The sequence below is a fragment of the Medicago truncatula genome, chromosome 3, assembly GCF_003473485.1.
Source record: "Medicago truncatula cultivar Jemalong A17 chromosome 3, MtrunA17r5.0-ANR, whole genome shotgun sequence".
Classification (NCBI taxonomy): Eukaryota; Viridiplantae; Streptophyta; class Magnoliopsida; order Fabales; family Fabaceae; genus Medicago; species Medicago truncatula.
This window is the reverse complement of record NC_053044.1, coordinates 26,872,315-26,896,473: the sequence shown is the minus strand read 5'-3', so window position 1 is coordinate 26,896,473 and position 24,159 is coordinate 26,872,315. Positions and strand designations below refer to the sequence as shown.

The 24,159-nt window shown below is 34.4% G+C and overlaps 3 protein-coding genes across 3 annotated transcripts; 2 read left to right on the top strand and 1 right to left on the bottom strand.

The window, feature by feature from the left end:
* The first annotated feature begins 248 nt into the window (after positions 1–248).
* On the top strand, positions 249–4,679 carry LOC25489149 (uncharacterized PE-PGRS family protein PE_PGRS54). The gene is made up of 2 exons (XM_013604595.3): positions 249–2,782; positions 4,177–4,679. Exon 1 carries the CDS (start codon positions 483–485, stop codon positions 2,607–2,609), a length of 2,127 nt encoding a protein of 708 aa, XP_013460049.2. The 5' UTR covers positions 249–482; the 3' UTR covers positions 2,610–2,782; positions 4,177–4,679.
* Positions 4,680–10,948: 6,269 nt separating this feature from the next.
* On the top strand, positions 10,949–15,181 carry LOC25489148 (uncharacterized PE-PGRS family protein PE_PGRS54). The gene is made up of 2 exons (XM_013604594.3): positions 10,949–13,286; positions 14,682–15,181. Exon 1 carries the CDS (start codon positions 11,137–11,139, stop codon positions 13,111–13,113), a length of 1,977 nt encoding a protein of 658 aa, XP_013460048.2. The 5' UTR covers positions 10,949–11,136; the 3' UTR covers positions 13,114–13,286; positions 14,682–15,181.
* Positions 15,182–20,461: 5,280 nt separating this feature from the next.
* LOC25489147 (nuclear transcription factor Y subunit B-3) lies at positions 20,462–22,261 on the bottom strand. The gene has a single exon (XM_013604593.3). It carries the CDS (start codon positions 21,700–21,702, stop codon positions 21,130–21,132), a length of 573 nt encoding a protein of 190 aa, XP_013460047.1. The 5' UTR covers positions 21,703–22,261; the 3' UTR covers positions 20,462–21,129.
* Between the last annotated feature and the right edge of the window lie 1,898 nt (positions 22,262–24,159).

Sequence of the window (24,159 nt, the reverse complement as noted above, 5' to 3'; positions counted from 1 at the left end):
AAAAAAACAATCATGTTAATGAGTTGGTTAAATATTTTTTACAATAATTAAATTCTTTTCCAAATACAATGATTCAAGAATAATAACTTAATTTAAACGGATTAACTCAATTTAGATTTTTCATTAGAAGATTGAAACTTTAACCAAAAAAATCCATTGTTCTAGAACAATTTTTAACCCTACCAAGTTTAAAAAAAAAAAAAAAAAAAAGAACAACATAGTAACTTTCACTATGAGCAACCTAAAAAAACCAAAGAAGATTAGATGAGTGGACAAATTCTCACACGTTAGGGTTTGCCTTCTGTCTGACTCTTCTTCTCTTCTCTTCTACAACACGCTTCTCTCTCTTTTTCTTCTTCTTCTTCTTCTTTCTTAGATCTCTCTCAAACCCTTTCAACGACGCCGTTTTGATCTTTAATTTCACTTTTTTCTCCAAACCCTAAAATCAAAAATCGTTTTTTTAGGGTAAAAAAACCCTAATAATGGATGAAGCTGGTGAGAGTGGAGATCCTATGGATCAGTTCCACCGTAACGAAGCTATATCTGCTGTAGCTGATGATGGTTTTCTTGCTGAAGAAGATGATGATTATGAAGATCTTTACAACGATGTTAATGTTGGTGAAGGTTTTCTTCAATCGTTGAGGAAGAATGATGATTCGGGTGGTAGAATTGAAGGGGTTGATGAGAAGAAGGTTCAATCGGGTTCGGGTGTTCAGGATCCGGTGGTTGGTGTTGTTGGTGAGGGAGTGAAGAGTGTTGGTGTTGATGAATCTAGGGTTTCTGGGTTTCAGAATCAAGGGTTTAGAGGGGGGAATTCTGGAGTTGGATCGGGTGCCGGTGGTGGTGGAATTAGGGTTGAATTAGGTCAAGCATCTGGGAAATTGAGTGAAATTGAGGAACAGAGAGGTGGGAATGATGGTGTTGGAGTTCAGGGGATTGTGCAGCAACAGCAGCAGCAGCAGCAACAGCAACAGCAACAACATGGTGGTGTTGTTGGAAACGATGGGTTGGTGAGACAAGTTCCAAGTGGTGTTGTTGGTGGTGGAGGGGTTAATCTTAATAGGGTTGGAGGAAATGGACCTGGAAATAATGTTATTGCTATTGGTGGGGGAGGAGGTGAAGGGGGAGGAGTTGGTGGTGGAGGAGGAGGTGGAGGAAGTACTTTGTTATTTGTGGGTGATTTGCATTGGTGGACTACTGATGCTGAGCTAGAAGCTGAGTTATGCAAGTATGGACAAGTGAAGGAGGTGAGGTTTTATGATGAGAAAGCTAGTGGGAAATCCAAAGGGTATTGTCAGGTTGAGTTTTATGAGGCATATGCTGCCACTGCTTGTAAGGAAGGGATGAATGGTCATCCATTTAATGGGAGGCCATGTGTTGTTGCCTTTGCGTCACCTTTTACTGTTAAGAAAATGGGTGAGGCTCAGAATAATAGGAATCAACAGGTGAACCAAACTGCTGGTGGCGGGGTTAACCCGGGAAGAAGGGGGCCTGCTGATGTGGGAGCTAAGCCTGCTGGTAGTAATATTGCAACGGGCGGTAATTATCAAGGTGGAGATGGGAATAATAATAATAACAATAATAATAACAATAGAGGTTATGGAAGAGGTAATTGGGGGAGAGGGAACAATCCTGGTATGGGCGGTAGAGGACCTGTCAATCCGATGAGAAATAGGGGTGGTGGGATAGGTGGTAGAGGTATAATTGGCAATGGTGGGAATGGGTTTGGACAGGGTATTGGTGGTGCCCCGCCGATGATGCATCCTCAGCAAATGATGAATCAGGGTTTTGATCCTGCATTTGCTGGTCCCATGGGTAGAATGGCAGGCTTTGGAGGCTATCCTGGTGGTCCCGCGCCTCCGTTCTCGGGGATGATGCCTCAATTTCCTGGTGTTGGAGGTGTTGGTTTGCCTGGAGTAGCACCTCATGTTAATCCTGCCTTTTTTGGAAGAGGGATGCCTGTGAATGGAATGGGGATGATGCCCCAGTCGGGTATGGATGGTCCTAATATGGGAATGTGGCCGGATCCAAATATGGGTGGATGGGGTGGTGAGGAACCTGGTGGTGGCAGGGCTGGAGAGTCAAGTTATGGGGAGGAAGCAGCATCAGACCATCAGTATGGTGAGGTGAATCCTGATAGAGCTGGGTGGCAGAATACTATGAGGGAAAAGGATAGAGGATCCGAAAGGGACTGGTCCGGTTCTTCTGAGCGAAGGTACAGGGATGATAGAGATCAAGGGTATGAGAGAGATGCACCTAGAGAAAAAGATGCTGGACATGATCCTGAATGGCCAGAAAGAAAGCACCGTGATGATAGAGAGGTGGTTCGTGAACGATCTCGTGACCGTGACCGTGGTCGGGAAAAGTCTCGAGATCGCGAGCGCGAAAGGGGGGATCGAGATCGTGAGCGGGACAGATACAGGGAAGATAGGGACAGATATGCTGATCATCATAGGTACAGAGACCGTGAACCAGAGCACGATGAGGAGTGGGAACGGGGGAGATCGTCTAGAACTCACAGTAAATCAAGATTGTCACAGGATGAGGAACACCATTCTAGGTCAAAAGATGCTGATTATGGAAAGAGGAGGCGACTGACCTCTGAGTAATACTTTCCCTTGAGGAAGGGAAGAATAGTTGCTGAAAAATCAGGATTTGTCATGGTTGTTTAGGTTTTCTGGTGGTGCTCCTTCGACCTAGAAGTTGTTGATCAGCTGCTATTTCATTCACTTGTTCCAGTTGCATATTGCCAGGAGTGTGTTTCTGCTCTCCTATGGAAATGGTTAGTTTCAAGACTCCATTCTCTTCATGCTTTATATGGTATTTGTCTTTCTATTTATGCAATGTGATACTGTAGACTGCAATTTAAAAACTTGTCAATATCTTATTCTAGGTTAAATATGAAGTTTTTGTAAGTATTACTGCATTGTGGTTTTTCATTTGTCCATGTTTGCTTTTCTTTAATCTAGAATATCCATGTTTATTCAACTGCTTAAATATGATTTTTTTTGTTCATTTTCATATTGTGTATATGTTATCAAGGTTTGCTTTCACTCTTTGTGGTAATATTTTGCATGTGATTCCAGTATGTGATGCTCGTGTATTTTTTTGTTGTTGTTGTTTTCCTTTGCTATGATACCATGGTTGACTTGAGTGCTTGTTTTTATTTTCTTGATCTGTTGAAGAACAAGCATGTCTTTGTTAAGACCAGGTGACTGTAAGACTATTGATGTTCGGTAAAATAGAAATACATACTTCTGAATGCCCTCTACTTTTTTTTTGAACAAACCGAATGCCCTCTACTACAAAGTAGGAACATGCATTTATTGCAAATTTTATTTTGTTAATTAAGCAAACTAAAGGGATCTATAATCTTGGGGCATCTGTGCGCATGCTCATTCTAGTTATGTAGTTTATACATGTCAATGCTGGCACAGTGTTGTTAAACAGTGGAATCGTGTGGTGTGTTTAGTGCTAGCTGCAATTGGCAATTTGTGAAGCACAGCTAGTCATAGCAGGGCCACAGGTCATAATCCCACATTCATATTGTTGAGTTTTGGCCATCCGCCGTTTAACCTCATTGTGCTGGTAACAGTTTTAGCTGGAAATCCTATGTTAGATAAGTCCTGTTTACGGTAAAATTATATTACATGGTAGAAAAGCAGTTGTTGAATATGCGATGATATCAAAGTCCTATTTATGGTAACAAGTTTGCCAGTCAATTCATTACAGTTGTTATCCCCTCCATGCTAAAATATGTTGGATAGAGGATCATACTGTAGACTGTAGTCCTGTGTTCATATCTATATTTTTTTGTTTTGTTTTTGTAATTCCTTGTATTAATGGCTCCCTTGGAAAATACCTAAGCTGTAAAGGTATCTTTGAACATGGATATGAGTTGAAAGTTATGTCTTAATACTTTCAAGTTGTTCATACACATCCAAAATAGTTCAGGCACTGGAGAATGAAATGCTTGGTTAGGGCCATTCCCAGATTATTTTTATTTAAGATTTCTAAGCAAACATGAAATCATTTTTTTTTTCTGGGGTCTAATGTGTTGTTTAACTGCATTGTGATAGTTTCCCCCCTCTTTTATATGTCTTAAACCTGCTATTGCTTCAGTTTAATACCATCTAAACTGCACCTATTATTGTTATGGACTTGTATGTTATGTAGGGACAATTGTTTGAGAATCGAGACTGTTCATCTAAACCCCTGGGTTGCTTTGAGGATCAAGTGCCATCGATATTGAAGAGCCAAGTCATGACAATCCTTTTTCTTACATTTAGAGTTGGAACTTTTGCTATGAAGATATTCACTTATGATTTGAATTTATGTTTTTATTAGCTCTTGATTAAACCAATGTTGTTGATGTAATGGGCTTAACTTGTCGAAGTCTGAAATGTTGCAGACTATTTAACTTGATTGTTTGAATGATGTACTAGGATTTAGTTGAGGATGTTGATTATGTGCCGTTTTTTTATTGGCTCTTGTTGTTGTATCATATTTTCACACCATCCATTTTTTGTTTTGACCCTGACAGTTAGTTAGTATACCGGTTGAGCATGCCAATTTTGTGTATTATGATGTAGAGAGCTAACCATTCAATTACTGTAAAGCTGGAGAATTGTATATATCACTTTCTCTTTGTATATAAATGATATGTACTTCTCTGATTACAAATTTACAACCCATCTCCAGTTTTGTTGTATCTATACTTCTCTTGTATACAGCTAGTTAAATGTAATCCAATTGCTAAAAGGCATAGTTTTGTTTGGATAGAGTATAATGTTATTCACTCTTCACAGAATTAAAACTTCCAATGTAGGGATTGGCTGCATGTTTGGATTGGTGGTATGTTTGGCAGAATTATGGTATGTCACTATGGTATTAATAAAAGTTATGCCTGTTTTCAACAAAATTATGGTGTCACCATGATTTGCCAAATTCGCCGAGATAGACATTCACCGAGTTTGAAATTTATGTAGTCCATGGAAATGTCTTGTTAGGGTTTCTGGGGTGTCTGGATGTTTTTTCTTTCTTGAGAGTCTTTTGAGAAATTGTTTTACTAAATAAATAAAATATATTTAGTATATTTCTTTATTTTAACTAGGTTAACCTTCCCTTCCAAAATGTCGGTAGGATTTTCTCTACTAACTGTTGTTCCTTGTATGCAATAGTTTCTTATGAAATGCATGCTACTAACATAGCATAATGGTAGTGTACTTTGAGTGGATGTTATTGTGTGTTTTACTGGTAAATTTTCTTTATTTAGGTCGTGCTGCTCAACTGGTTGTTTTATAAGAATTAATATTTTCAATTCCTAAAGTATTCATGGTATGGTGGCTACCTATTGGTTCTACATTTATTCAATAATGTTCTAAATTGGGGGGGGGGGGGTAAATAATGTGATTTTGATGGTTGCCTCTAAGGGTCGATTAGAACTAAGCCTCCCGCTTAGAATAACTAACTCTAAACATAGGTTTGTAACTCAAGAAAATTGCTTTTCTGACAAAGAAAATTTCATATTGAGACAAGTAAAATATTAAAATGCCCCAACGGCAGTTAACAACTGTTGGGTAAAGCGTCGACAGTTAACAACCGCTGGATCAAGCGGCAGTTAACTGCCGTTAATACCAGTAAACTAGACCAGTGCAATCTGCACTGGTTGTCCAGGAGATTTTTTTTGTACAGGATATGTCGGGAAATTAAAACGTACGTACAAAATAATATTTACAGATAAAATTAAAACGCAAGAAATAATATAAAGGTATGTAGGAAAATGTCATAGAAATACAAAAATGTACGGAACATGTCATAGTTATACATCACAATCAAAAAGAAAAAGAAAGAGAGAAAATAAGAGAATAATGTGAGTATGAGAGAGAAAGTTGTCACAAAGTTTGTACAAATATCATTTTCATATATCTTTTGCCATTAAAAAAAAAACGCACAATATACATCGTGAAAGGATGGAAAAACATCTCTAGTTGGAAGCCTTCCTTGACACAATGTTCACATCATTCCTTGTAATTTTGAAGTTACTCTAGAGCTTACAAAAATAGGGACGGATCAAAATAGGGTGGCATTTCACATGGGAAAGGTTAATCCTTTCCCACCATGGAAAAGTTGGATTCAATGATTAGATTAAGTGAAGAACATATTCTTAACATGCTCTCTCAACACTAGATTTTTCTTCACACTACCTTCCAACAATTTAAAAATTCTGAAAATTAATTTTCAGAAATTAAAAAAATCGAAAAAATATAAAAAAATTCAGATAATTTTTTTAAAAAAATTCTGTAATTCATTTATTGAATGTTAGAATTTCTTTTTTAAAAAAATGAAAAAAAAATTGTTCAGAATTTTATTTCAAAATATTTTCAAAAACCTTATTTTCCAGAATTTTATTTTCTTTGAAAAATAAAAAAGTTTAATATTTCAAAATATTTTTTTAGGACTTTTATTTTATTTTATTATGAAATTAAAAAATATATTATTTTTAGAAAAATAAAAACTTATCTAAGTTTCCAAAATTTTATTTTTATTGAAATAATTTTATTTTTTCAAAAAAAAATTCTAACATTCAATAAATGATTTACAAAATTTTTAAAAAAAAATTATCTGAATATTTTTTTGATTTTTTTAATTTCTGAAAAAAAAATTCAAAATTTTTAAATTGTTAGAAGATAGTGTGAAGAAAAATCTACTGTTGAGAGAACATGTTAAGAATATGTTTTTCACTTAATCTAATCATTGAATCGAACTTTCCCATGGTGGGAAAGGATTAACCTGTCCCATGTGAACACACACCTCAAAACAGTGATATAAAAGAGAGAAAATGACTATAACTATAGCTTAAAAAAAAAAAAAAACCTTTCAAATTATTAGTACGAGAAGAATAAATTAAAAAAAAATATGCATTGGGAAATGCTAACAATTGTTCTAAGAACATTCCTTAAGAAATTTAAAATTGAAATTTTATTTTAGAAATTGTGTATTCAACATATGAAAACTTTAAAAAACAATTTTTTTTCTATATCGAACTTATTTTTTGATCAAATTTTTGATTTTGGTACTCCTTTAATTTCTTTTCACAAATTTAGTCTCACACATTGTTTTTCACAGTACATTAATTTGATTATATATAAGTAGTCAGTCTATGTTAATAACAAACCAAAGTTTCTGTTAAAAAAAAAAACCAAGGTTTATACTAATCACATTGCTTTCAACGTACTAATTTCAAAACCATGACTTACTTCTTGTTGATAATTATACTTATTACTTTTCATTTTATGCAAGTGAGGTTGAACCACCGCAAGAAACCAAAGTTGGTCGTAAAATGTGTATTTTACGTGGCAAAACACACATTTTGCCACTCCTAGTGTGTGAGCTCCTGCACAATCAAAATCTCTAATGATGATACTTCTCATATTTCAATTTTTGTCTTTGATCAACTTAACTCTATATTTCCCACATTTAAAAACATATCTATAATGTTAATTATTTCTAAACATGAGTGACATATGGTATGTGAAAAGTCTGGTTTCTACTATTTGAATATCGTTCTCATGTTTCAATTTACCAAAAAGAAACACCGTCTCTTTTGCAGAAAATCCATGTGTGCCCAAAAATCCTTAAGAGTTGAGAAGCATTAATGTTGGGGCTTGGAGATTGAAAGTATCTTCAAGTTTTGACCTTCTTCTATCCTTCCTTCCCTTTGAAATATCATACATAGGAACCCTAACCTGCACATGTTACAAAACACAATTGTTAGAGAAATATGAAAAGTTTAAAGAAGATTTTAAAGAAGAAAAGTTTAAAGAATATTTTATCTTAGAAGTCATGGCTAGAACATCAACACAAGAAACCACATTGGGACATTTCTTTTCAAGCTCTTCTTTGATGTTATCAATTACTTCATAGCCTCTCAAACTTAAATTAGGAGTAGTACATGACTTGAGCATGAACTACTGCATGTTTAGCCGTAGTAGTTCACGCTCAAGCCGTTTATTACTCTCAATTTGAAACAAATCAATGTCATTCTCAAGACAAAGAACGGTGAAAGATTAGCCATTCTTAAATGATATTCTAAGATTTCAAAAGATGAGTGAATCGTGAAGTAAATATAATTAGTCACATGTATGTGTGTGTATGCGACGCACGCGCCTTGCGTGTGTCGTGAGAGGATTAGTTTAGTTTAGTTTAGTTTGTAGGGTTGTGTGGCATATATTTTAGTTTTAGAATACTTGATATTAATATTATAAGAATCTTTTTTATGCTATTCTTTCTTACATGAAGTTCAGTTTTGAAGTTAAAATACACCGTTAACAAATATATTATTATTATTATTATTTATTTACTAATTTACCCACTTTTTTACATAGTTAGAACTAATGGGGTGTGTAATTAATAATTATCACTGAAAGGAAATTGTATACTATGAAACATATTTAACATTGTTTGAGTAAATTGTATACCATAAAATAATAGTATTGAAACTTATTGCGTACCTGAAAATATTAATATTCTTTGATTTTGATTATGCCACCATATCCTTGGCGCGAAACCATATGCTACTATGCCGAGAAAAGAAAGTTACGAGCTTCAAAGTAATTTGTAAAATATAGAAAAGAAAGTAATGCAAATCACTTGATCAACCTATGGGATATTCAGATGATATTCACATGAATTATAGAAGTATGTTACTAAACCAGTAAATAGTCAATTTTCCCTCTGAAATTGTAAGTTTCATCAATTACCTCCTTGAAATTAACAAAACTTCAAATACCCCCTGAAATTTCACAACGTTAGTCAATTTACCTCCTCCGTCAAATTTTTCTATTAGTGAACATGACGTTTTGCAAATACCCCCCTGAAGTTTTGCACTTATGTGCAAAATGCCAACTTAAAAATTTATATTATTTTTTTTCTTAAAAACAAACAATTAATAGTTAAATATTAAAACTAACTATTAATTTTGGAATTTGGGAAAACTACATGCATATATACATCAAAATAGGCTCCAAAATGGGGAAAAATATATATTTTTTAAAGTTACAATAATGGGATGATTTGTGGATTAATATTGGGGGTTGTGTAATTTAAATGGTTTGAGCAAATTGTTGAAGGAGTTGGAGGAGTTAAAAGACTAAGATGGTGAAGGAGAAAATATAAATTTAAATCTGATTATTAATTTGTTTATAAACCTCTAAAAATAATAATTTGTCTATTAGAAATAACCATTATTGTCACTTTAAAAATACACATTTTTTCCTATTTTGATGTATATATGTATGTAGTTTTTCAAACTCCAAAATTAATAGTTAGCTTTAATATTTAACTATTAATTGTTTGTTTTTAAGAAAAAAATAATATAAATTTTTAAGTTTGGGGGGCAGTTTGCACATAAGTGCAAAACTTCAGAGGGGATATTTGCAAAACGTCATGTTCACTAACAGAAAAATTTGACGGAGGGGGTAAATTTTCTAACGATGTGAAATTTCATGGGGTAATTGAAGTTTTGTTAATTTTAGGGGGGTAATTGATGAAACTTACAATTTCAGAGAAGAAATTGACTATTTACTCGTTACTAAACTGTATCAGACTTTTAAAAACACCTATTATTTCTTGAAGTTACAATAATCATGATCAACTTTGGTTTGCAATTTTGATTTCCTTTCTCTTATGTTCATTACTTCTATGCTTTTATCATTCAGACTCATTTCAAACTTCCAATAAAAAAAGAATATTAATATTTTGATGTGTTCATAACATACCTGAAAGATTTCCTTCCCTGATAAATTCGAAACATTCACAACCAACTTGGTTTCTTGCGATGGTTGAACCTCACTTGCATGGAAAGTAATAAGTATAATTATCAATAACAAGTAAGTCATGCCTTTGAACTTAGTACGTTGAAAGCAATGTGATTAGTGTAAACCATGGTTTTTTATTTAAGCAGAAACTTTGGTTTGTTATTAACATAGAGTGACTACTTATATTATATATAATCAAATTAATGTACCGTGAAAAACAACGTGTGAGACTAAATTTGTGAAAAAAATTAAAGGAGTACCAAAATCATAAATTTGATAAAAAAAAAAAAAAAAAGAGCAAAGGATTAAAATTCTATCTAAATTTGCTAAAAAAAAAATTCTATCTAAACCAAAATAAAATTAATTATTATCAAAATTTTCTTTAATCTTAACTAGCTATTGGATCAAAATGAAAGGAGTAAAATATTTTATCTATAAGCTTCAATAAGCTAGAAAAGGGAAATATTAAGAGGTCCGTGTATAAGATAGACATGACAACAAAACACATACCTGCGGTTACCTGCCCGAATTAAATTCAATTTGACGGGTTTTTCCCGTTTTGACTGGGTTTGGGTATGGGTATGAGTTTTCCCCAATTTCAAAACACGAGTATGAAACGGGTAACGGGTATATAGGTACCCACTCCGAACCCATACCCACACTTATCCCAAATGTAAAAAATTATTTTATGTTGATATGTATGTTATTTTGTTTGATAATTGTCATGTTAATAAAAACTACTATTGATATTTAAAGGATCAACTAAATCATTCCGTATAACAAATGTTAAAGTGTGGATATTGTTGGATAATGTATTACAACGTTGCTCTTGGGGATGCAAAAAAACTTCTATTTTTTATTAAAAAAAATTATTCGTTACGGGGATGGGGATGGGGTGGGGATACCCGAACCCGTCGGAGACGGGGATGAAATTCAATTTCTCATCCCCGTTGAATATAGGTAATGTAACAGGTAAGTATATGAGAATCGGGTATGGGGACGGGAAGGTAAAACCCGTCCCCACCCCATCCTATTGCCATGCCTACTCTAAGAGAGTGGTTTATTTAGTGGCGGATCCATGGAGCCATGGCACCTTCTAAACTCCTCCCCTCGCTATGTATATATCAAAATCAAAATGAGCCAAATACAAACAAAATCTAGTCTAGTCTAGTAATTTCCAAAGAAAAAAAAAAACTAGTTGAATTTTTCTCTTTCTTCAATACGCACCGTTTTCTTCTTCATTTTCTTTTATCTTTCTTCAAAACCCTAATTTTTGAACAAAGGAAAAAAAGAGGGAAAGAAAGAGAGAAACCCTAGAATGGACGAAGACGGAGAGCACGGTGGCGATCAATTCTATCGCAACGAAGCTATATCTGCCGTCGCCGACGATGGTTTCATGGCCGAAGAAGATGAAGATTACGAGGATCTTTACAACGATGTTAATGTTGGTGAGGGTTTTCGTCAATCTTTGCAAAAAACCGAGCTTTCAGAAGTTAAAATTGAGGCCGTTGAAGAAAAGAAGCTTCCTCCACCACCACCGTTGCCACTGCCGCCGCCACCACCACCGCTGACAGCTCACGGTGTAGGTGGGGTTTCTGCGTTTCAGAATCAAGAGCTTATAGGGAATGAAGTGGGTGTTCAAGGAGGTGGGATTAGGGTTGAATTAGGGCAAAAAGCTGCTACCTTGAGTGGGATTGGGGAACAGGGTGGTAATACTGGGGTTGAGTTGCAGGGGATTATTGGGCAACAACAGCAACCACCACTTGGTGTTGGTGGTTTTGTTGGGGGTGTTGGAAATGATGGGTTGATGAGACAAGGTCAAGGTGGGGGTGTTGGTGGAGGAAGTGGGGGTGCAGGAGGTGGTGGAGGAAGTACTGTATTGTTTGTGGGTGATTTGCATTGGTGGACTACTGATGCTGATTTGGAAGCTGAGCTTTGTAAGTATGGACAAGTGAAGGATGTGAGGTTTTTCGACGAGAAAGCTAGTGGGAAATCGAAAGGGTACTGTCAGGTTGAGTTCTATGATCCTTTAGCTACAACTGCTTGTAAGGAAGGGATGAATGGTCATTTGTTCAATGGCAGGCCGTGTGTTGTATCTTATGCGAATCCTTATACTGTTAAGAAAATGGGAGAGGCTTTGAATAATAGGAATCAACCGATGAACCCAACTGCCGGGGCGAACCAGGGAAGGAGAGGACCTGCGGAGGTTGGAGGGGTTAAGCCGGGTGGTGGTAACGTTGGGACAGGTGGTAACTACCAAGGTGGAGATGGGAATAATAATAATAATAATAATAGTAATAATAATAATAATAGAGGTAGTGGAAGAGGCAATTGGGGGAGAGGGAACAATCCTGGGATGGGGAACAGAGGACATGGTAATCCGATGAGGAATCGGGGTGGTGGGATGGGTGGTAGAGGTATGATTGGTAATGCTGGAAATGGATATGGACCTGGTATTGGTGCTGGCCCGCCTATGATGCATCCGGGTTTTGATCCTTCATTTGGTGGTCCCATTGGTCGAGTGGGTGGCTATGCAGGCTATCCCGGTGGCCCGACACCTCCGTTCTCTGGTATGATGCCTTCATACCCTGGCATGCATGGAGTAGCACCTCATGTTAATCCTGGCTTTTTTGGAAGAGGGATGCATATGAATGCTATAGGGATGATCCCACCATCAGGCATGGATGGTCCTAATATGGGAATGTGGCCGGATCCAAATATGGGTGGATGGGGTGGTGATGAACTCGGTGGTGGCAAGGTTGCAGAGTCAAGTTATGGGGAGGAAGCCGCATCCGACCATCAGTATGGTGAGGTGAATCCTGATAGAGCTGGGTGGCAGAATACTATGAGGGAAAAAGATAGAGGATCCGAAAGGGACTGGTCCGGTTCTTCTGAGCGAAGGTACAGGGATGATAGAGATCAAGGGTATGAGAGAGATGTACCTAGAGAAAAAGATGCTGGACATGATCCTGAATGGCCAGAAAGAAAGCACCGTGATGATAGAGAGGTGGTTCGTGAACGATCTCGTGACCGTGACCGTGGTCGGGAAAAGTCTCGAGATCGCGAGCGCGAAAGGGGGGATCGAGATCGTGAGCGGGACAGATACAGGGAAGATAGGGACAGATATGCTGATCATCATAGGTACAGAGACCGTGAACCAGAGCACGATGAGGAGTGGGAACGGGGGAGATCGTCTAGAACTCACAGTAAATCAAGATTATCACAGGATGAGGAACACCATTCTAGGTCAAAAGATGCTGATTATGGAAAGAGGAGGCGACTGACCTCTGAGTAATACTTTCCCTTGAGGGAGGGAAGAGTAGTTGCTGAAAAATCAGGATTTGTCATGGTTGTTTAGGTTTTCTGGTGGTGCTCCTTCGACCTAGAAGTTGTTGATCAGCTGCTATTTCATTCACTTGTTCCAGTTGCATATTGCCAGGAGTGTGTTTCTGCTCTCCTATGGAAATGGTTAGTTTCAAGACTCCATTCTCTTCATGCTTTATATGGTATTTGTCTTTCTATTTATGCAATGTGATACTGTAGACTGCAATTTAAAAACTTGTCAATATCTTATTCTAGGTTAAATATGAAGTTTTTGTAAGTATTACTGCATTGTGGTTTTTCATTTGTCCATGTTTGCTTTTCTTTAATCTAGAATATCCATGTTTATTCAACTGCTTAAATATGATTTTTTTTTGTTCATTTTCATATTGTGTATATGTTATCAAGGTTTGCTTTCACTCTTTGTGGTAATATTTTGCATGTGATTCCAGTATGTGATGCTGGTGGATTTTTTTGTTGTTGTTGTTTTCCTTTGCTATGATACCATGGTTGACTTGAGTGCTTGTTTTTATTTTCTTGATCTGTTGAAGAACAAGCATGTCTTTGTTAAGACCAGGTGACTGTAAGACTATTGATGTTCGGTAAAATAGAAATACATACTTCTGAATGCCCTCTACTTTTTTTTTTTGAACAAGCCGAATGCCCTCTACTACAAAGTAGGAACATGCATTTATTGCAAATTTTATTTTGTTAATTAAGCAAACTAAAGGGATCTATAATCTTGGGGCATCTGTGCGCATGCTCATTCTAGTTATATAGTTTATACATGTCAATGCTGGCACAGTGTTGTTAAACAGTGGCATAGTGGAATCGTGTGGTGTGTTTAGTGCTAGCTGCAATTGGCAATTTGTGAAGCACAACTAGTCATAGCAGGGCCACAGGTTTTTGGCCATCCGCCGTTTAACCTCATTGTGTTGGTAACAGTTTTAGCTGGAAATCCTATGTTAGATAAGTCCTGTTTACGGTAAAATTATATTACATGGTAGAAAAGCAGTTGTTGAATATGCGATCATATCAAAGTCCTATTTATGGTAACAAGTTTGCCAGTCAATTCATTACAGTTGTTATCCCCTCCATGCTAAAATATGTTGGATAGAGGATCATACTGTAGACTGTAGTCCTGTGTTCTGTGTTCGTATCTATATTTTTTTGTTTTGTTTTTGTAATTCCTTGTATTAATGGCTCCCTTGGAAAATACCTAAGCTGTAAAGGTATCTTTGAACATGGATATGAGAGAGTTGAAAGTTATGTCTTAATACTTTCAAGTTGTTCATACACATCCAAAATAGTTCAGGCACTGGAGAATGAAATGCTTGGTTAGGGCCATTCCCAGATTATTTTTATTTAAGATTTCTAAGCAAACATGAAATCATTTTTTTTTTTCTTTCTGGGGTCTAATGTGTTGTTTAACTGCATTGTGATTGTTTCCCCCCTCTTTTATATGTCTTAAACCTGCTATTGCTTCAGTTTAATACCATCTAAACTGCACCTATTATTGTTATGGACTTGTATGTTATGTAGGGACAATTGTTTGAGAAACGAGACTGTTCATCTAAACCTCTGGGTTGCTTTGAGGGTCAAGTGCCATCGATATTGAAGAGCCAAGTCATGACAATCCTTTTTCTTACATTGAGAGTTGGAACTTTTGCTATGAAGATATTCACTTATGATTTGAATTTATGTTTTTATTAGCTCTTGATTAAACCAATGTTGTTGATGTAATGGGCTTAACTTGTCGAAGTCTGAAATGTTGCAGACTATTTAACTTGATTGTTTGAATGATGTACTAGGATTTAGTTGAGGATGTTGATTATGTGCCGTTTTTTTATTGGCTCTTGTTGTTGTATCATATTTTCACACCATCCATTTTTTGTTTTGACCCTGACAGTTAGTTAGTATACCGGTTGAGCATGCCAATTTTGTGTATTATGATGTAGAGAGCTAACCATTCAATTACTGTAAAGCTGGAGAATTGTATATATCACTTTCTCTTTGTATATAAATGATATGTACTTCTCTGATTACAAATTTACAACCCATCTCCAGTTTTGTTGTATCTATACTTCTCTTCTTTACAGCTAGTTAAATATAATCGAATTGTTGAGAATTGGATTTTGAGAGTCTTGTCACTTTCTTTTGGCATGAAATGCATAGTTTTTTTTTTGTTGATAGATATAATTCATTTACTTCTAATGTAGGGATCGGCTGCATGTTTGGATTGGTGGTATGTTTGGCAGAATTATGGTATGTCACTATGGTATTAATAAAAGTTATGCCTGTTTTCAACAAAATTATGATGTCACCATGATTTGCCAAATTCGCCGAGATAGACATTCACCGAGTTTGAAATTTATGTAGTCCATCGAAATGTCTTGTTAGGGTTTCTAGGGTGTCTGGATGTTTTTTCTTTTTTGAGAGTCTTTTGAGAAATTGTTTTACTAAATAAATAAAATATATTTAGTATATTTCTTTATTTTAACTAGGTTAACCTTCCCTTCCAAAATGTCGGTAGGATTTTCTCTACTAACTGTTGTTCCTTTTATGCAATAGTTTCTTATGAAATGCATGCTACTAACATAGCATAATGGTAGTGTACTTTGAGAAAATGACTATAACAAGAGCTTAAAAAAAAAAAGCCTTTCAAATTATTAGTACGAGAAGAATAAATTAAAAAAAAATATGCATTGGGAAATTTAAAATTGAAATTTTATTTTAGAAATTGTGTATTCAACATATGAAAACTTTAAAAAACAATTTTTTTCTATATTGAACTTATTTTTTGATCAAATTTATGATTTTGGTACTCCTTTAATTTTTTTTCACAAATTTAGTCTCACACGTTGTTTTTCACAGTACATTAATTTGATTATATATAAGTAGTCAGTCTATGTTAATAAGAAACCAAAGTTTTTGTTAAAAAAAAAACCAAGGTTTATACTAATCACATTGCTTTCAACGTACTAATTTCAAAACCATGACTTACTTCTTATTGATAATTATACTTATTACTTTTCATTTCATGCAAGTGAGGTTGAACCACCGCAAGAAACCAAAGTTGGTCGTAAAATGTGTGTTTTACGTGGCAAAACACACATTTTGCCACTCCTAGTGTGTGAGCTCCTGCACAATCAAAATCTCTAATGATGATACTTCTCATATTTCAATTTTTGTCTTTGATCAACTTAACTCTATATTTCCCACATTTAAAAACATATCTATAATGTTAATTATTTCTAAACATGAGTGACATATGGTATGTGAAAAGTCTGGTTTCTACTATTTGAATATCGTTCTCATGTTTCAATTTACCAAAAAGAAACACCATCTCTTTTGCAGAAAATCCATGTGTGCCCAAAAATCCTTAAGAGTTGAGAAGCATTAATGTTGGGGCTTGGAGATTGAATGTATCTTCAAGTTTTGACCTTGTTCTATCCTTCCTTCCCTTTGAAATATCATACATAGGAACCCTAACCTGCACATGTTACAAAACACAATTGTTAGGGAAATATGAAAAGTTTAAAGAAGATTTTAAAGAAGAAAAGTTTAAAGAATATTTTATCTTAGAAGCCATGGCTAGAACATCAACACAAGAAACCACATTGGGACATTTCTTTTCTAGCTCTTCTTTGATGTTATCAATTACTTCATAGCCTCTCAAACTTAAATTAGGAGTAGTACATGACTTGAGCATGAACTACTGCATGTTTAGCCGTAGTAGTTCACGCTCAAGCCGTTTATTACTCTCAATTTGAAACAAATCAATGTCATTCTCAAGACAAAGAACGGTGAAAGATTAGCCATTCTTAAATGATATTCTAAGATTTTAAAAGATGAGTGAATCGTGAAGTAAATATAATTAGTCACATGCATGTGTGTGTAGGCGACGCACGCGCCTTGCATGTGTCGTGAGAGGATTAGTTTAGTTTAGTTTAGTTTAGTTTGTAGGGTTGTGTGGCATATATTTTAGTTTTAGAATACTTGATATTAATATTATAAGAATCTTTTTTATTCTATTCTTTCTTACATGAAGTTCAGTTTTGAAGTTAAAATAGACCGTTAACAAATATATTATTATTATTATTATTTATTTACTAATTTACCCACTTTTTTACATAGTTAGAACTAATGGGGTGTGTAATTAATAATTATCACTGAAAGGAAATTGTATACTATGAAACATATTTAACATTGTTTGAGTAAATTGTATACCATAAAATAATAGTATTGAAACTTATTGCGTACCTGAAAATATTAATATTCTTTGATTTTGATTATGCCACCATATCCTTGGCGCGAAACCATATGCTACTATGCCGAGAAAAGAAAGTTATGAGCTTCAAAGTAATTTGTAAAATATAGAAAAGAAAGTAATGCAAATCACTTGATCAACCTATGGGATATTCAGATGATATTCACATGAATTATACAAGTATGTTACTAAACGAGTAAATAGTCAATTTCCCCCATGAAATCCGGATTTGTCATTGTTGTTTGAATTCTCTGGTTGTGCCCCTCTGGTTCAGAAGTTGTTAAGCAGCTGTTAGGAGCATGATTTTTTCTGGGAGAAAGGTTAGTTTTAAGACATTTGCTCTGTCTATTTGTTTTATTGGTTCTTTTTGTTACGTACCTGCTTCCTGCAATGCTTATTATGATGAATAAAAGTATAATCCTAAATGATTTTTGTTTACTGCTTTGCTTTAAGGAAATTATCCATTGATAGGGAACTAATTGTAAACTAAGACTGTGTCTTAAGCCTTCATCGTAGACGACAACAAAATAGAAAAGATTACCGTTGATTGTTCTTTGAAGTTTTTAGTGAGTTGATTTTCATTGGGCTTTAGAATATTCTGAATACTGCCTTATGTGATTAATCAGCATTTTAGATATCAAGTTTTGAAGTTCTGTGAATATATAATTATTCATTGCTCCTCTTTTTCATCTTCAAATTTATTTCTTTTTCTATATTTGTTGTTTTACTGCATTTCTGTAATACTATTTTTTCCTTTTTTATATGAATGCTGTCTTCTTTATGTTACTTCCATTTAAATTGCAAATACTTTTGTTATTTTGTAGGGACAATCTTTTTAGAAAAGCTGTTCTTTCAAAATCTGATTGCTTTGCGGTTGATAGGGGCTTCAGTATTGGAGATTCAAGACATGACAATCCTTTTCTTAATGAGAAGTGGAACTTTACTACAAATTTATTAGCTTTTAATTTGCATTTATCTTAGTTAATGTGCACAATGAAACCAAAAATGTTGATGTAATTGGGTTAACTTGCTGAAATCTGTCATGTAGTAGACTGTTTAGAACTTTTTGTTTGAATGATGTAATTTAGCTGAGGTTGTTGATGATGTGCCCTTTTTAATCGGCTCACTGTTGTAACATGATTCCCATCTTTCTTTCAATGTTTCCTTCCCAACATTTTGATAGAGCTTGAAAATTGTAGTTATATTGGTATCAACAACGACTGGAGAGTTCTTGCACCTACGGGTTATTGAACTCTGGTTACTAGTATCTCATGATACATATGATCGTATTTATTTTGCACATGAATTTTATCTTGAATTATGATTGATTATGCTGAATTCTAATTCACTATGATGAGTCTTAATCACTCTAATGAATTACTGCATAAACTTTGTCTAGCAAATATTATTTCGAGCAATGTTTATTCAAAAAAAATTATTTTGAGCAATTCAATATCTTTCCTCAAAATATTAGAGTGATTAAGACAAACAGGACAAAGTTATTTAGTACCAATCAAACTATTTGGTACTAAATAATATTAGAGCAATTCAACATCTTTCCTCAAAAAATTATTTGTTCCGTTTTCAAAGCGAGTATAATATTTTTTTTTTTTTTTAAGAAACTAAGAGAAATATATTAAAAAAAATAATCAGTCCCTCAAGCATAAAGTGTGTCAAAGAGAGCTGAGATACAGTAAGGCTAAAGCAGCCACAAAACAAAAACCAAAAGAGACTTTACAAAACAGTCTGTAAACAACATAAGGGGTTTTGTCTCCAATAAGGATAATAAAAAACGAACAAGATGCAGTTAGCTTTCAACCACCAAAACGTTTGAAGTTTGACCCTTTCAATTAGAACTTCCAAATGAACAATTTGGTTTTGGAAAATCCTCCTGTTGCGATCTTTCCATATAGAAAATAATACCGAAATCCAAATAATAGTAAATGCTTTCATAGAATTCTTTGAGAAGCCTCCAAAAGCACAAAACTGATTAGCATGTGTATATAAATTGCCATTAAAAACCGTAGCAAAACCTAACCAATCCGATAGCAAAAGCCATAACCGACCATAATAATCGCATTGGAAAAACAAATGATCCCTTTCCTCCTCCTTACCACATAAAGCACCACAAGAAACATTGGTAGCCTCAAGGACATTCGTCTTGCGAAGATTGTCCTTTGTAGCAAGTCTATTCAGAAAGAGACGTCATACAAAAATGTTAACTTTTAAGGGAACCGCTTTAAGCCATAAAAATTGATCAAACTCTACAGTGATGTTAGTGTCCACCGCTGTTAAGTAAGAGTAAGCTAAATGCACCGTATATAATTGTGACGATTGAAGTCTTCACACCCACCTATCAGACATGTCTACCTGCAAAACAAAGTTAGCCAACCGCTCCACACACTCCTCCACCAACTCTTCCTCCCATGCAAATAATCTCCGTCTCCACCTCCACGCACCCCATCGGCACCCCATCCTAACAAACACATCTCCCTCCGAGTATAATATTAGATTTGTGACAGATGTTGAATTGTGGGTAGATTAAGCCATTCAACATCTTTCCTCGATTATCGTTAAAGTATTGCTCTTAACAGAGCATTTCTCATAGATTTACTTATTTTGTAAACTTTGTACATTTAATCAATTGTCGTTCATAATTTGATTATTTATGATTTGAATATTAAATTATTTTGATATTTTCATGTAATATTTCGACTTATAATTTTCCTGTCACTTATTTGTAGTTAGTGTTTTGTTGGGTACCAGTATCCTCTATAGGCATTGTTTCGAATGCAACTGGTATGTTTATATTCTTCTTGCCACTAACATTTTTAACGGAAAATGAAAATGAGACTAACCTTGGTAATCAATGGAAACAAAAAAAAATATTTTGGAGAGGAAATGGAAACAAACATTGGTAGCCCCTTATCTTTCATTTCACTTAACAAACACTGATGTATGAATCTTAAAATCACTTCCACTTATAGAAACCTCAAAAATGCAACTGAAGACCATAACATAGAAAAAGAAAAAGTTTTGACCAGAGTAAAAATGATACAATACCAATAAAATATTTCTATTGTACAACACTACAACAGTCAAAATTACAATTACAATTAAAATTACAGATTGCTTGGCTTAGGAGTGTGCCTCACTTTACATAATGCCAATCAATCACCAATCGTATCATAACACAAATACACAAACCAACTCTACCGTTATTAACTAATAACAATATATCAATAACTAAACATGGTCACACCATACACATAAATCAAAGGAGTAACTTTCTTTACCCTACATTTCTAAAAAATCACATATTTTTTCAAGTATACTTTCCAATAACACAAAATTCACGTTTTTCCGAATGTGTACATCTTGAGTGAAATTGAGAGTGTGGAAATTTCCTCCTCATAAATCAAATATGTAACTTTATCCACCCACATTTCTTTAAAAACCACTCATGCTTTCAAAAATATATATCCAGACAACACAAAAACTCTTGATTTGTCTGAAAATACATATGCGAGCGACAAAAAAACAGTTTTTCACACATAGGAAAAGTTCTTCTTCCGAGTACTTTTACTCGTGCTGTTTTTTCTCGCGTCCTAAATCCAAAACAATATATTGGTTTTCCGTTCGAATGGATAAATCGAGATGAAAGCGGTTTTAAAAAAAACACGGGTGGGTGGGAAAAGAAGCTTCCCCCTTAAGAAATATCTATCTGGGCCTACCAGTATTAGACCCAGGCCCAGGATACCCGGGCCCACCCTTACCCATAACTTGATGAAACCCACCACCACCAGAACCATACACGTGTCCCTGATGCATCATAACACCACCACCACCACCATAACCACCACTCTCATAAGAACTATTAGTAACACTACCAGAACCTTGGGGCGCGTCTTTATCACGCGCCCCCACGGTCTTCTCACCTTCCATCTCCCTAAACCGTTGAAGATAACCTTTCAACGGCTCAACATACTCCTCGAATCCCAACGTCGTCATCGCCCAAAGCAAATCATCGCCGTTGATCGTCTTCCGCTTCTCACGTTGACACTTATCGGAGGCTTCGCCGGTGATGAAGCTGATGAACTCTGAAACACACTCTTGAACTGTTTCCTTTGCGTCTTTTGAGATCTTCGCGTTCGCTGGTAGTGCTTTTTTCATGATCCTGCTTACGTTTGCTATTGGAAGAAATCGGTCTTGTTCTCGTGGTGACATCTCGCTTCCGTGAGCGTTTGATCCTCCGCCGTGTGGTCCGCCGGAGTCGTTGTCAGAGTCCGCCATCGTGAACTTTCTGACGTAAAACTCGAATCAAAGTTCACCGCCGGCGAGTCACGGATTCAACTCGGATTGCGTTGACTCGGGTTCCTGCAAAATTTAATAACTGTATTCGGAAAAAACTCACCAGAATCCTGGAATTGAAGTGTTGATGTGATTTTACTCTTGAGTAGTGTCTACCAGAACAAAGGATTAGTCTCGGCAGTTGCGTGTTCAGAGAGGATACAATTTAGTTGACTAAGTTTCTGCGTGAAATTGAAGAACGTTGTACTGAAGGATTTGTGGTGGTGTGTGAGGGAGGAGAGTGGTGTCGGCGGTGGTGATGGTGGTGGCGCCGGCGAAGGGGAATTGGGAACGGGAATGGTAGGAGTTTGTAGTTTTGGGAGGTAATGAGCAGGGTCCGTTGGATCACATGGGTTAATAACGTTTATCTTTTGGACACGTGGATATGTTTGAACCGTTGGTAGTCGATAAGTGATAGTTTGTCCGGATAGGTTTGTAGTCGTTGGATTTCGTTAATGCTTTTTCATCTCGACCGTCGGTTTGGTATCTGGCACGTGCTGGGTGTCTGACTCTAGTCTTGTTTTTTTAATTGAAATCAGAAGAAATGTTTTGAGTAAATAATCTTAAATGTGCAAGAATAACCACATTAATTATTCAAGGGTTACATATGATTTTTTGTCCTTATAATTATGTTAACTTTTGTATCCTTCAAAAAAAATAAAATTATGTTAACTTTGTATTTTAGTTTATTTAAAATTATTTTTCAACTTTTAGTCTCCAAAAATTTTCAATCTTCACTTTTGATCTCTTCTTTAAAGTAAACTTACATGTAGAATTCATATTTTTTAATGTAAAATTTTGCAACAAAATTAATGATATTATAAAAATTCCTCCCAAAAAATTAGATTTTTTTAATAAACATGAGTTAAGTGTGAATTTTTACTCTTTCAAACAAAAAAGTATGAATTTTTATATTTTTTCGATTAAAAATTTATATTTAATTTATGTTTGTTAAAAAATTAGATTTTTTGGAGAGATTTTTACAATATTTTACGCAATTCTACACAATTTTATTTTGAAGGAAAATTTTAGAGGGACTAAAAAAAATTATGATATTTATAGAAACCAAAAATATATATAACCCTTATTCAATGTGTCAAAATATTAATATAGTTTTTGATTCTGCACTCTCTTATTCAAAATAATCGTTGATATTAAAATAGTCCTTTAATGATGACGATAATTTTTTTTTATTTATTTTATAAATTGATATCACACTAAAGCTTTGTTTTGAAGTTTGGAGGGGAGGGAAATGGATTGATTTGGAGGGCTTGAAATATAAGGGAAAATAGTAAAATCTTTCGCATTTTTTGAAAGAATAACTTTTTTTAGAATGATAAATTAATGATTATGATTAATATACTTTTAGTCATAGTTTTAATTCATTAATTGTGCATCCAAAGTTGTAAAATAATCACTAAATTTAAATATAATTGAAAATATTAATTCATATGACATATTATAATTAAGAAAAATAATATTTGAACAACATTTTATGATAATTTTCTTTCTTTCTCATACTTTTATTTTGTTCTTAATTTCTTTCCGTGTTTTGGTTTTGATATAATACTTAGATTTCTTTGTATATCTTTGATTATTAAGTTGTTCAAAAAATGAACATTCAAATAGCATAAATTAATTCCTTCAAAAAAAAAATAGCATAAATTAATAGTATGGAAAACATAAATTAAAAAGAACCGGAAAAAAAAAATAAAGTAATAAATAGTAGCAAATGACATATAATTTAGAACAAACAAATTTTGCTAACTTGACATATAATTTATAACGGATGGAGTATTTGAACAAAATTTTGTCGGAGTCATAGTCATTTTGATCCCTGAATGTGTAACGAATGGCCACAATTTCTTTCCATGTTTTGGTTTTGATATAATACTTAAATTTCTTTGTATATCTTTGATTATTAAGTTATTCAAAAAATGAACATTCAAATAGCATAAATTAATTCCTTAAAAAAAAAAAATAGCATAAATTAATAGTATGGAAAACATAAATTAAAAAGAACCGGAAAAAAAAAGGTAATAAATAGTAGCAAATGACATATAATTTGGAACAAACAAATTTTGGTAACTTGACATATAATTTATAACGGATGGAGTATTTGAACAAAATTTTGTCGGAGTAATAGTCATTTTGATCCCTGAATGTGTAACGAGTGGCCACAATAGTCCCTGATTGTACACTTCGTTAGTCAAAATAGTCTGATATTAAAATGCTTCATTAATATTGTCAAAACAATCTTTCATTAAATTGTCATATTAGTTCTTGTACGTATTTACTTATTGTCATTTCAGTCTTATATAAAAAAAGATATTGTAAGTATTGAGATATTATTTTAGCGTTAGATACTATTTTGACTAACAAAGTAAGAGACTATTTCAA

What these genes read in the sequence shown, in the direction of transcription:
- LOC25489149 (XM_013604595.3), top strand. Translation starts at nt 483, where the DNA reads ATGGATGAAGCTGGTGAGAGTGGAGATCCTATGGATCAGTTCCACCGT.
- LOC25489148 (XM_013604594.3), top strand. Translation starts at nt 11,137, where the DNA reads ATGGACGAAGACGGAGAGCACGGTGGCGATCAATTCTATCGCAACGAA.
- LOC25489147 (XM_013604593.3), bottom strand. Translation starts at nt 21,702, where the DNA reads ATGGCGGACTCTGACAACGACTCCGGCGGACCACACGGCGGAGGATCA.